The sequence below is a fragment of the Hippocampus zosterae genome, chromosome 4 (assembly GCF_025434085.1).
Source record: "Hippocampus zosterae strain Florida chromosome 4, ASM2543408v3, whole genome shotgun sequence".
Taxonomy (NCBI): Eukaryota; Metazoa; Chordata; class Actinopteri; order Syngnathiformes; family Syngnathidae; genus Hippocampus; species Hippocampus zosterae.
The window spans coordinates 21,437,331-21,451,952 of record NC_067454.1 but is presented as its reverse complement, the minus strand read 5'-3'; the positions used below and the strand labels follow the sequence as shown (position 1 = coordinate 21,451,952).

Genomic DNA, 14,622 nt, shown 5'->3' with positions numbered 1-14,622 from the left:
ACCTCCAGCCTATGTTGCATGATGCAGCAGGTTTTCACTAGATATGCAAGAACATCTCGCATCAAATATTCATTCAGAACAAACACCACATCCCTGCGACCTGTACTTCACCCCTGCACTCTATTGCACTGCATTTGTAAAATTGCCCGGTTGTTTGCACTTCCTATTAACTTGTCACTTAGTGGCATTAGGCCATTCTTTCAGTCATGAGCTAAGTAGGAAATCCAGTGGCCTGTCTCCAGCTTTGTAAACAGGAATGGAAAAAAATTAAGCCTGAAAAACCATGCTACCATCTTCAATATGTCCTTTCCCTTCCCTTGTTGTTTTTTTAACATCACACCTCCATTTTGGTGAATTGTTGTGTAGTTTTAGCATCCCAAATTTACCACCTGGAATACTGTGTTCTCTTATTGACAGATTTCTAAAATAATGCTCTATTCTTGTAAAATTCCAGCAAGCCTTGTCCTTATTGGATTCAACAACAAAATAGAAAGTGCACAGTGCCCAAATGGTCCATTTTCACCATGTTAAGATGATTGACTGCATATTTTTATGGGTACCACCATCAGGCTATCACATGTTGCTAAGATGCTAAAAATGTAGGTACCGGTAAACAAACAAGTAGAGGAAGCCATGAGATCATATTAAATTTGCAATGAATATAATAATCAAAGGAGTGAATGAACTCCTGGAAAATTTTGATTAATTTGTCCTCCAAATAAATACAGTGACACTATTGTGGTTTAATTGTGTACAGCATGACGATAGAGTTGCGGGGGCGACTACGTCATGGGGGGGTGCATCAAGAGCGGGAGACGAGAGAGTGACTAGAGAGAGAATACACGCTTCGGGAAAGCTCAATAAAAGTTATCCACGTTAACACGACAGCTGGACTCACGTGTGCCTGACTTGATAACACGACATGGTGTCAGAAGTCCTGTGGTTGGCGTGGAGTGTGTGAGGAAGATCTTTGAACACGGCGGTGAAGGGCAAAAGGCGAAATGAGCGACGGAGGGGAAGGAACCTCGGCGTGGGCGGATGGAGCCGAGGCGTTAGGTGCACAGCGGGCTGCGGGACCGGTCGTCACCGCGGGGCCGTGCGCCACGTTCAACATCCAGCCGCCGGAGCCCTTTGACTTCTCAAAGCCGCAGGAGTGGGACAAATGGATCCGGAGATTCGAAAGATTCCGCCTGGCAAGTAACCTGAATGCTAGTTCCGAAGAAAATCAGGTGAACGCATTGATTTACTGCATGGGTGACGAGGCTGATGATACCCTACACGGGTTGGATCTGACCGAGGTTCAACGGCGCACATACCAAGAAGTGCGCGGGGGACTCCAAAACTTCTTCGTTGTCAAGAAGAATGTCATCTTCGAGCGGGCTGTATTCAACATGCGCCGTCAGAAAGAAGGGGAGAGCGTGGATTCGTTCGTCACTGCACTATATGCGCTGGCGGAGCATTGTAGCTACGGGGCGCTACGCAATGAACTGATCAGAGACAGAATTGTCGTCGGACTACGAGACAGTGGATTTTCTGAACGCATGCAGTTGGACGCGGACTTAACCCTCGAAAAGGCCATAGGAATTGCACGGCAAAGCGAGGAGGTGAAGAAGCAGCTGTCTCATCTGCGAGGGGACACCAACTCAGAGGCAAGTGGCGCTGAATCTGTTGACAGAGTGTTCAAGAGCAATTTAAGGTATGCTAAAAACACACCTACCTGTGCTAATAGCCAGACAAACAAGTCCCAAAGTTCTCGTTACAATAAGGAAAGGGGTGATACAGTCAGTGTCTCAGAAATGCGGCAGCTCTCCATCCCATCCAAAATGTGATTGTCCCGCTCATGAGGCAAAATGTCATGCTTGCGGGAAGAAAGGACATTTTAAGCGTGTGTGCAAGTCTAAATCTGCACACGAAGTTACAGGGGACGAAGAAGATGAGGACGAGGAGGGGTTCCTCCTTGACAGTGTTATGACAGACCGTGACCCGTGGATGGTCAAAATTGACATCAATCAGCGTGGAGTGATGTTCAAAATTGACACGGGCGCTGATGTCACCGTTCTGCCACACACAGTTTTCAGGGGCACGTACAAAAACAATCTCCCTAAACTCAGAAAGGCAACAAAACGACTCCTGGGACCAGGGAGGAGCCCGCTTGAGGTCGTGGGCGTCGCCAGGCTGCTGCTGAGGAAAGGTGATAGGGAGGTGATGGAAGATGTGTACATCGCTCGTCAAGTGCATACTGCCTTGCTGGGGAGATCTGTGAGCTGCAGGTTTGGGCTCGTCGCACGCCTAGGCAGCGTCTCTATAGAGACACTAAAAGAGAATTATCCCAAAATATGCACTGGGCTCGGAGTGATGTGGCGGCCGTACAACATCAAGCTGAAACCTGGTGCTGAACCTTTCTCGTTAAAAACACCAAGGAGGATTCCATTGCCGTTACTGGACAAAGTCAAGCAAGAGCTATCCCGCATGGAACGACTCGGGGTGATATGCAGAATCGAGGAGCAAACAGACTGGTGCGCTGACATCGTGGTGGTGCCCAAGAAATCAGGTGCTGTACGTATCTGTGTTGATCTCACCAAACTCAACGAGTCAGTGTGCAGAGAAAAATATATCCTGCCGTCAGTGGAGGAAACACTGGGGATGCTGGCCGGAGCCAGGATTTTTAGTAAGCTGGATGCAAAAATGGGGTTTTGGCAAATACCCCTAACACCCCATTTGGAGAAGCTGACAACTTTTATCACACCCTTTGAGCGCTATTACTTCAAGCAGCTACCTTTCGGGATAGCCTCTGCCCCTGAACACTTTCAGAACCGAATGGCAACAGAGGTTAGAGAAGGGCTGGAAGGTGTTGTTTGCCACATGGACGATGTGCTGATATGGGGCCGAACACAGGAGGAGCATGATGCCCGCCTGCATGCTACTTTGGAGAGGATACACGGGGGGAGGCATCACGCTCAATGTCAAAAAGTGTGAGCTGTCAAAGTCAGAGGTGACATTTCTAGGCCATGTGATCTCAGACAGAGGCATCAGGCCAGACCCAGGCAAGACTGAGGCAGTAAGGATGATGCCGGAGCCAACGAATACAACAGAGTTGAGAAGTTTTCTCGGAATGCTGACCCAACTCGGGAAATTTGTGCCACAGCTGGCAGAGAGGGATAAGCCTCTCCGTGATCTCCTGTCCAAGAAGAACTGCTGGGTGTGGGGCGTCGACCAAGCGCGAGCCTTCCAAGATTTAAAAGGTGCGCTGACGTCCACACCGGTGCCACCATGTTCGATCCCAACAGAGAGAGCAAAGTGTCTGCAGACGCGTCGTCATACCGGTTGGGAGGCGTTCTTCTCCAGAAGTGGGAGGAAGAATGGAGGCCAATCGCCTACATGTCGCGGTCGCTCACACCTACGGAGCAGAGATATGCACAAGTGGAGAAGGAGGCTCTGGCGCTGACCTGGGCCTGCGAGAGGTTTCGAAACTTTCTCATCGGGAAGCATTTCCTGATGGAGACGGACCACAAGCCTCTCCTGAGTCTCCTGGGGTCCCAAGCCTTGGACGCCTTACCTCCGCGGATCCAACGCTTCAGGATGCGACTCATGCGCTATTCTTGCTCCATCTCTCATGTCCCAGGAAAGTGCTTGTGGACAGCCGACACGCTGTCTCGAGCTTCCATGGAGAGGGTGGAGACACCAGCCGACAAGGAGTTGTTCGAAGATACGAACATCTACGCGGACATGGTGATGTAGACCCTACCGGCGACCACAGGATACCTAGGAAAGCTGAGAGAGCAGCTGCGGAGGGACAGTGTGTGTGCACGTGTGATGCAGCTGTCCACAGAAGGCTGGCCCGAACACGGTCTAAATGAACCGGCACTCAGGCTGTACAGAGCAGAGCAGGCGTTCCTCACAGTTCACGACGGAATCTTACTGAAGGGACAGAGACTCGTCATACCCCCAACCATGAGAAATGATGTCCTCGCCAAACTGCATGAAGGTCACCAAGGCATAGTAAAGTGTAGACAGCGAGCACGGCATTCAGTATGGTGGCCCGGGCTGAGCCAACAGCTGAACTAGTTGGTTCTCAACTGCCGAACATGCTGCAAGGAGAGACGGAACCGGAGGGAGCCAATGATTCCATCACCTTACCCAGGCCGACCATGGGAGAAGTTGGGTGCAGATCTGTTCGTGCTCGGAGGCAAGACCTACTTGCTGGTTGTGGACTACATGTCAAGGTACGTGGAGATAGCTTCGTTGGCTTCCTCAAAATCGGATGAGGTAATTCGCCACCTTAAGTCGATCTATGCACACCACGGGATCCCCGACCTTCTAGTTTCGGATGGAGGGCCCCAGTTCTCCGGAACGCGGAGTCCTACGGGTTCTGTCACATTACAAATAGCCCACGATATCCACAAGGAAATGGCGAGGCAGAACGTGCCGTTCAGATGGTCAAAGGCCTCTTGAAAAAGGCAGATGACCCCTACCTGGCCTTACTCGCATACAGGGCTACCCCTTTCGAAAACGGGTACAGTCCAGCTCAGCTTCTCATGGGGAGGAGACTCCGCACAACGGTGCCTGTCCTTCCTGCCCTGCTCGACCCAGCCGTCCCTGACCGAGATGCCGTTGTACGGAGTGAACGGGAGAAGAGGACAAAAGATGCTCAACGTTACAACATGCGGCATCGGGCACAGAACCTCGTCAGACTCGACCCAGGACAGGATGTGTGGATTAAGGACCAAGGAGGAGAAGGAGCCATCATTGAAAGACATGCTTCCCCACGATCATATCTGGTGGAGGGGCCCCATCGGACCATCAGACGAAACCGTCGTCATCTCATCCCAATGAGGTCCTCGCCTGAGCAGAGTGACCGTGGTGCAGTGGAACAGTTCTTGGGAAGCGTTACAGCAAAACCATCGGCTGAACCACCGCAGCAGAACCTTCCAGACCCGCCAGCTACTCCAAATACCAAGACCAGGTTTGGGAGAGTCGTGGTGAAACCAACCAGGTTGGACTTATAAGCCCCCCCCCCCCCCCCACCCTTCCTCCTACGGTTTCGGTACAATCGATGAGGCTCTGCTTGTAAGGTTGTTTGAATTTAAAAAAAAAAAAAAAACGTAACGGGGGAGGTATATGGTGTGATGTGTTTGAACGTGCTGTTTTGTTCGCTCTACAATGTCTAGCTGGTTGCAGAACATATGTGTGTTGGAGCCATTGTTGAAAATAAGAATGACATTTGTTTTTGTGCATGTGATCCTTTGACACAGGCTGAGATACGAGCAGACCTCTCAACTACGAGGCAGAATAATCCTCAAGGTCTGTTGAATCATTGGCAGTCTACCCAATGATTCTAGAAAGGGGAGATGTGGTGTAATTGTGTACAGCATGACGATAGAGTCGTGGGGCGACTACGTCATGGGGGGTGCGTCGAGAGCGGGAGACGAGAGAGTGACTAGAGAGAGAATACACGCTTCGGGAAAGCTCAATAAAAGTTATCCACGTTAACACGACAGCTGGACTCACGTGTGCCTGACTTGATAACACGACAACTATGATAAGCTTAATTCATGCTATGGCAGAAAATGTGAAATATTAATATTTCAGACGCATAAAGCCAAGTCACTCTCCATCTTTACAGCTCTGTGTAGCAAAGTTGCTAACAACTGTGCTGCTCGAATACAGTTGTACTATTTTATGACTGTGAAGGTTGCATATTAGAATTTGAATGCACTACAATCATTCATACATCAAGGTGGGAATGGTAAGGGAACTGAAATTATTAAAGAAATGCTCAATAGCACAAAATTGCAAACACTAATAGCAGCAGCGAGAAGCACCTGTACTAATGGCTAATGTTTATAATCTGGTAATCACCACAAACTACTCGACCACAAAACGATTCTTCATTACCTTTTGGCGTATCCCGTTAGGTTCGCCAAAGCATGTCATCCTTCTCCATCGAAGCCGATCTTCTGTGTCCTCTCTTACATCAACAACCTTTATGTTTTCCCTCACTACATCTATCAACCTTCTCTTAGGTGTTTCATTAGATCGCTTCAGTTCCTCCATCTCCAGTTCTGCTTCCTGTCATAACTTAAGTGCCACTGTTTGTAATCAGTATAACATAGCCAGCATCACAGACCTCCCCCTTCATCCGAGCAAAGACTCTTCTGTCACATAACACTCCTAACGATTTCTTCCAACCTGCTTGAGTCTGTTTCTTCATGACCTTTACTCCACTCAACGTTGCTCTGGAGCGTTGATCCCAAGTACCTAAAGTCCTCCACCTTCGCTATCTTTTCTCCCTATAATTCCACTCTTCCTCCTCCGGCTCGCTCCTTTCTTTGTTCCGCTCCTTTCCCGGTGCATGCCTCCACCTCTCTAAAGGTACACCCCACCCCACACCACCCTTTTTTAATATTGATCTAAATGTCATCTGCAAACATCATGGGACACAGTGATTCCAACCTGAACTCATCTGCCAGCCATCACGATTGCAAAGAGAAAGGAGCTGAGAGCGTACCCCTGTTGCACTTCCACCTCCACCTTAAATTCCTCTGTCACATCCAAAGCACACCTCACCACTGTTCTGCTACCCTTATACATGTCCTGTGCTATTCAAAGATATGTCTCTGCCACTTCAGATTTACTCATGCAACAGCACAGTTCTTGTCTGGTTACCCTGTCATATGCTTTCTCGAAATCGACGAAGACGCAATGCAGCTCCCTCTGACCTTTGGTGTACTTCTCTACTAACAGCCCCATGGCAAATTATGTATCTGCTGTACTTATCTTGAAACCATACGGTTTTCAGAAATATCCACTTCTGTCCTGAGTCAAGCTTCGACGAATCTTTGCTCAGGAATCTTTTCACCTATGAGAATTCTATGAACAACCTGGTCAGAGAGCCACCTCTCCTTGATACTTCCATCCCTTCACAGGCATGTCATCAGCATACCTGTCAACTTTTCGGAGCACCAAGCTTTATAAACTACCAAAAAAATCCTTATAAAGAGCAAAAAATCCTTATAACATTCATTCATTCATTCATTCATTCATTCATTCATCTTCCGTACCGCTTGATCCTCACTAGGGTAGCAGGGGGTGCTGGAGCCCATCCCAGCCGTCTCCGGGCAGTAGGCGGGGGACACCCTAAATCGGTTGCCAGCCAATCGCAGGGCACACATAGACGAACAACCATCCACGCTCACACTCACACCTAGGGACAATTTAGAGTGGTCAATCAGCCTGCCATGCATATCTTTGGAATGTGGGAGGAAACCGGAGCACCCGGAGAAAACCCACGCAGGCCCGGGGAGAACATGCAAACTCCACACAGGGAGGCCGGAGCTGGAATCGAACCCGGTACCTCTGGACTGTGAAGCCGACGTGCTAACCACTGGACTACCGGGCCGCCTTCCTTAGAACATACCAAAGCATTTTATATGTCAAAATAACATCAGAGAAAAAAAAACACGAAATTTTCAATTGTAGTTATTGTAGATATTCATAATACAATGTCTGGTAATGCCACTAAGTAGAATCATCATTCTACTTAGTGGCAATTCTGTGTTCAGAGTTGTATTCCGGAAATGAAAGCATTCGAGTAGACGAGCACCGTTCTGGGCAAAAGCAAACGTTTTTCCTTTTGCCTGTTGGGGGGGGGGAGAGACAAAAAACTGAAATTTTCAGAATCCGTATGATTTGTGCGATATGGCCACATACGTAAGATTCACCACAAAATCCGTATGAACTATGGATAAACCGTATGAGTTGACAGGTATGCATCAGCACCAACTGCCTTTCTATTTTTCATCCTCTTTAGTGACTTTCTAACTTCCCCCTTACAGTCAATGCTACTTCATAGTCCAGCACAATTGCCTCTTCTGTTCTTCCTTCTCTTTCATTTTACTCATACATCACTCCTGACATTTGCATCTTTATCCTTAATTAACCCTGACTTGCTGCACACCATTCCCATCTCTATATTTCTGTCTGTAACCCTAGTGAGGATAAGAGGTTCAGAAAATGGATGGATGGAGGATCGATTGGCAACACATATCTAACTTTCTCTCCTTTTTTTATTGTCAAACGTGGCATACATGGTGTCATGTGCGACTTGTTTGGTATTTGCTGGCTCTATTCTCGCCTCAGGTCACATCTCTTTTTATTCTCGTGTCCTCTCCTCATCCTCTCAGTACTTCACTTATTTGCTCATTTTTCACACATATCAGTTGTGTCATTTGGCTTGGAGAAAATGTGACGTCTTGAGCTCGCAAATCAGCTCTGACTTCCCTAACATGATTTATATATTTTCAGATACACCACTGAGGTCCACCCGGGTTTTGTTTGATGAATAACACTGGAGCAGGCTCACTGCATTACTTTCCATATTGATCCTGCTGAGAATGAATGTACCCTGTGCTGCGAAATATAAAGTATATATTTTTGGTTCCTGTTGTTTCAGGCAACTCCAAAACAAATTGTGATTTTGGTTTATGTGGCTCTGATTCAGCTAATTCAAATTTGGATGATATAAGTTAAGATAAGAAAACTATTATTTGTCTCACAATGGAGAAATTCCCAATTTCCAGCAGCAAAATTATGAAAGGGGGAGGTAGAAGAACAAAAGTATGTAAATAAATACAACTTATATAAATAAATAAATAAATAAATATAATAAATATAAGTACAAGAAAAATGGGTGAGTGGGGTGAGTCCAGGTTTTCAGGTCTGTCTATTCAATAGCCTGAGAGCAGTCGGCAGGAACGAGCGGCCTCTCCTTCTTGCAGTGAGGGAGTATCAGCCTCTGGCTGAAGGAGCTGCCCAGTGCTGTCATGGCGGCCTGGAGGGGGTGGGAGGGTCTGTCCATCATAGCTTTTAGATTGGCTAGCATCCTGCTGTTGCCCAACTCCTCCAGAGTGTCCAGGGAGCAGCCCAGGACAGAGTTGGTCCTCCTGACCAGTCAGTCCAGTCTCTCTCTGTCCCAAGCTGAGATGCTGCCTGACCAGCCGACTATGCCATAATGAATAGCTGAGGCCATCACAGTGTTAGAAGGTTTTAAGGAGTGACCCCCGAACTCCAAAAGACCTCAGTTTTCTGAGCAGGAAGAGTCGGCTCTATCCCTTCCTGATCAGAGCGTCTGTGTTGTTAGACCAGTCTAGTTTATTGTTGAGAATAACACGCAGATACTACTTATAGGAGGTCACCCTCTCTATGTCCGTACCCTGTATGTTCATCAGTGTAGGTGAAGACAGTTTCCTGCAGGAATCCACAACCAGCTCTTTAGTTTTCCTGGGGTTGATCCGGAGGTGGTTCTGCAGGCACCAGTCCACGAAGTCCTCCGTCAGTCCCCTGTACTCCCGATCATTAGTACTGTACTCATTAGGTCCGTAATGATGCCGACGAGTTCCACAGCTGATGAAAACATTGTGCCTGGTCCCAGTGCCTAAGACCCCCCACTCGAATGAGCTAAACAGCTATAAATAGTACAGTCACCTATCTGTGTCTGTAGAAATGAATTATTGAGCGAGAATGCTGGCGCTGTATGGTAGAAGTCGCTTCACCCGTTCTTCACTCTGGTGTAAAGTAAGTGCACGGATCAAAAGCCGACCCAGAGCTCAATGTCTAAATGTTGCCTGGGGCAAACATTTGCCACCCAGCCCTTCTTGAAAATCATTCCACCATCACTTGTAATCTTGCATTCACCTTTTCTTTGACACCTCTACTCCTTTTTGTCATGCCCGTCCATCACTGACCAAGAGGGCACTCCTGCAGTTTTCCTCGATGATATCATTTTAGCTCAAACAGAACTTCAAAAAGGATTTTGAAGTATAACGCAGATGGTGAAAATTTTCGAAAAAAAAGAATCAGAATCAGAATCATCTTTATTGGCCAAGTATGTAGAACACAAAAGGAATTTGTCTCCGCTATCACGGGCTACACTCGTATTATCCATAACAAGCAACTATGACTAAGTATCGAAAGGCGTTCCCTAATGTAAGGGTGCCATCGTGCAGTAGTACCACCCACTGACAGATGGCGGGACAATGTGCAAAGTATCAATCAACACTCAAGTAATCAGTGGAAGGATACAATACTGTGACAGTTGTGCAGTTCGTACAGATAATCGTAGCTCGGGTTGTTTGGACTGGTGAAAGAAAGGTCAATTTGTAGAGCACAGAAAGAAGATAAATGTTTCAGGAAGGAAAGGAAGAAAATTGTTCGATGGATAATTGCCTTAAACACACTGCGATTCAGTGGCCAACTTGCTTTAGAACTTGCTTTTTCACTCGCTGATGACTAAAGCAAAAGTGAAAACCACGAGACCCTCAAAGAAGCAGCAAAGCGTCTCCAAGAATGCAAGTCACATTTCAGTCATGCATGTAGTATGTTGAACCGACTACATCAAGAATAGGTGACCCATACTGGAAGTAAAATTGACAGCAAAAGGTTGCACCTTTGACTATTCTGCAATATTTGAGGGTCTCTGTGGGAATATTTCACATCATTCATCCAGAAGAGCATTTATGATGTCGGTGGTCATTGACGTTGGACCTTAAAGAGGGTCTGGCTCACAATCTAGTTTTGACTTCATCTCAAATGTGTCGGCGCATAAAACTTTTGCAACTTTGCACTTTATGGACCTTGCTTTATGCACTGGGGCACGGTTAGGCTGGAACATAATAAAATACCCTGCTCCAAAATATTGTCATTGAAGGATAGAAAAATGTCTCGGGAAGACTAAAAATTAAGATTAGAAGAGAACTGCAACACTGATTCATGAAGTAACTAATATCCTTAGGCTGTCGTCGACATGTTCTCCCCTAACAGACTCACATGAAATGAATCTTTTTTATGTTGGTGCGTGTGCGTGTGTCAACAGCCGTGCTACGAGCGGGTGAAGGACTGGCTTAATGAGAACCTGGTGGCCCTGTGGATCTTTGCTCTATGCACGGCCCTTACTCAGGTAATTAAAGGGACTCCCGTGATTTGTGTGTCTCTTTTTGATATTTCCAATTGCATGCAGACACTCATGACTTTTGGTTCGATAAACCGAACATTTACAGTGTCCTTTGAATTAAGCGGTGCTGCAGGATTTCTGTGAACAGCAAAAGCGCGGACTTCTTTGTTGCGTTCGCACTGAAGACCACATGAAGGGTGGGGGGGCGGGGGGGGTTGACACTCCATAAAACTCTTTTATCTGCTTTGCAGCCGATTGCTACGTGATATGCCTGCACAACAGAAAAAGTGAAACACTGTTCTTGAAGGCACCAGTCACGTGGCTCCTCTTCTGCGGCAGCTTTATGCTCATTTGTAGTCAGCCATTAGACTCAGTGGTGCTTTGAATCTTCTAATACAGCCAAATGAACCAAAAAGTAGATGTAATCAACGTAACACTGTTTGAGCATCTATGTAATTATGGCTCATGCAAAATGATGCATTATCTTTTTTTTCCCCAGAGTAACTATTTGGGAAATATGAGAACTCGGCCGCGGCTCAGTGAGTTTAAATGCAAATACAAATCTCTATTACGACTCTCTTAAAGTGCAAAATATGCACGGAAAAGCACGTTTATTTTAGTGTTTCATTAATGATGGCTAATATTTACAAAAATCTGTGTAATTTTAGTAAATCTCTGTATAATTGAACGGTGAGTCCCCACTACTGCTCAAGCATTTCTTTATTTATCATTTGCAGTGCTCTTCGACTACGATCTTGACAAGGATTGATTGGACAGCTCATTGTTTTGTCTTGAGACATTTAAAATAAAAAATATTTTTTTTAAAATGGCATATCAGAGAGGAAGAAACTACTGTATCTGCACCTTTATCCAGATTCTTACCAGCATGTTTTCTGTGTAATACTTCCAACTCTACCTGTTCTATTATTTATTGCTTTACTATATATATGTCAAAAATAATTGCTTCAAAAGAAAGGTCATTAAAACATCAGAGCTCGTGCCTGCCTCTGCACAATAATATTTCATATCAAATTCAGATTTTTATAAGGGCCCCGCTTATGAGTGTAAGTCAGCAGCGAATGGCCCCAGCTGAGCAGGATCAGCATTAGAAAAAAATTAAAAGGAAAACAAAACAAAAAAAAAATAACAGAAACCAGAAGGAGTGGGTGAGCACTTGTCACTGAGCTAAGCAGTGGGAGAATCTCAGATCCTTGTAGTGTGTTGCTCAAGGACACTTTACCATGTGAACATCGAGAGCGGGAGACTAAATGGCTGAACCTACAGTTTAACCGGCAACCTGCTGGACATCCGAATCATAAATCATCCGAAATGTCATTTATTACGACACGCTTGTGTACCCTTCCTTTACTTCCTCTCGTGTTAAATGATGGTGATGAACTTGTGTACTTGCATGGTGTCACTCTCTTTTAGATGTGTAGACCACACTAATAAAACCGCAGGTGCTTAGCACAAGCTCATCTCAATCCGACTTTTATGTAAAGAATGACATATTTCACCCACAATCTTCTGTTGCTGGGATGCGAGCCATGACTCACTGGACACAGCATTTGATACACAGATTGACTTTTTTCAAAGGTGCAAAGGGGTTGCAGCCAAAATTACTTTGTTAAAACGGCAGTAAAGAAGTTGAAATAATTTTTCAAATGTCGATGGTTTTTCTTTTAATTGGAGACATTTCGGGAATAAACAGCTTTGTTCAAAAAGTGCAGGGAGCTCACAGTGTCATTATCTTCATCTCTTATATCCATCCATCCATTATCTGATCATCTTATCACCACGAAGGGCGTGCTGTAGCCTATCCCAGCTGTCTTCAGGCAGTAGGCGGGGGACACCCTGAACTGGTTGCCAAACAATCACAGGACACCCATAGACGAACAACCATTCGCGCTCAAAATCACACCGAGGGACAATTTGGAGCCTTCAGTCAACCTACCATGCATGGGTTTGGAATGTGGGAAGAAACCAGAGTATCCAGAGAAAACCCACGCAGGCATGGGGAGAACACGCAAACGTCACACAGGAAAGCCATGATGCGGACGTGCTAACCAGTCGCCCACCCTGTCGCCCTAACCACCGCGTAACCCTCCTCTCTTATAGCTAAATGAAAATTTAGATAAATAAATCAGTAAATCAAAAGATACATGGGTGGCACGGTGTTGACTAGTGCGCATGTCCGCCTCACAGCACAGAGGTCCAGGGTTCGATTGTGGGCGTCAGCCTTGATGTGTGGAGTTCACATGTTCTCGCCGTGTTTGCGTGTTTTTTTTTTTTCCAGGCACTTCGGTTTCCTCCCACATCCCCAAAACATGCATGGCAACTAGTTCATGGTGCGAGAGGCTCCAGCACGCCTGTGATCCTCGTGAGGATAAGATGATCAGATAATAGATGGATCTGTAAATCGATAAATCAATAAAAAAAATTTGTTCAGTTACCCCATTTCAAACTAATCTCTTTTCGGCCTTCAGATAAAAAAAAAAAAGATGCTAATATTCAGTGTATTGACAAACAATGGTGCCAGTAATCAATCAGGATGATAATCCATCTATTCCTAATGGTAACGTTGATGATGGTGATGATAATGTAGATCTAACAGTTGAATTTACAATTGTCCATTGTTACGAAAGACTGAATCTTTGATACAGCTCTTCAAATACTGGACTTAGATGACGTGGCAATTGAGCATGTATGAATTGATTCATCCTCATTTAAAATGAATATGAATCTTGAATATTTGATGTTTTCCAGATCCTGGGCCTGGTGTTCTCCATGACGATGTTCTGTCAGGCAGTCAAAGTAGAAACCTTCTACGCTTAACGCTCAAACCGACGTCCGCGAGCACATCTGCAACGTCCCTGCACTTAAGGCGGATGGATGCAATTTCCCTCCTCTCCTTCTTTCTGACCTTCCTCCTGACATTTCGTCAGGGGCGTTGTCACTTCATATCTTAGCCGCTCACTTTCAAACAAGCACAGTCTCGGTGTCATGCGTTTCCTATGATTTGCTGTGTCAAATACTAATTTCTGTTATTTTACCTAGCCGTATAAACGGGCGTGTGTTAAACAGTGTTTTTAATGTATTTGTTTTAAATTATTTTGTTTTTATGTGTTTCCAAAAGGAGAAGCTCCGTGAGAAAAGTGCACTGTTGAAGTGCTGCAAGTGCATGTCCCCTGCGATGGTGTCTATTAAATGTTTTGATCTCTCGCACAGTCAGTGTGTCATTGCTCATCGCAAAATGCTTGAGGCTTTCAGTGCGTAATCCTGTTGTATTGGCGTCTGAAATCCTTGATGTGACAAAGACTAGTGCTGGTGTAAACAGAAAAATAGAACACAATGTAGTCCGTTTCGCACCCAAAATAACTCCCCGGCTGTACTGAATGAAACACGGCGTTGTGAGGTGGATTGACATGAAGCGGAAGAATCAAAGCATCCGCAATAATAATAATAATACATGCAATGCAAACATTCTCACAGGTATTTAAAGTCCGAAGCAGGATGCATCCAAACGGCCCTGGGCTGTTTCCCCTCCAGCTCCAATAAGAGCTCCAATGACAAAGATTACTTTGGAAACTCTGAAGCCTCCTTCGGGTCTTTTGAGTTCCCATAAATTCTTCCTCCTATCGTTGGCTGTCAACTGTAATCCATACTTTAAACAC

General features: G+C 45.7%; 1 protein-coding gene across 5 annotated transcripts in view; it reads left to right on the top strand.

Moving 5' to 3' along the window:
• tspan4a (tetraspanin 4a) overlaps nucleotides 1-14,175 on the top strand; it is a 130,573-nt gene extending 116,398 nt beyond the window's left edge. For all 5 annotated transcript variants that reach the window (XM_052063303.1, XM_052063304.1, XM_052063301.1 and 2 more), the window contains 2 exons: nucleotides 10,871-10,954; nucleotides 13,715-14,175. In XM_052063303.1, coding sequence (XP_051919263.1) covers nucleotides 10,871-10,954; nucleotides 13,715-13,783 — 153 coding nt within the window. In that variant the 3' untranslated portion in view covers nucleotides 13,784-14,175. The remainder of the gene's footprint in view (nucleotides 1-10,870; nucleotides 10,955-13,714) is intronic.
• Nucleotides 14,176-14,622: the final 447 nt, after the last annotated feature.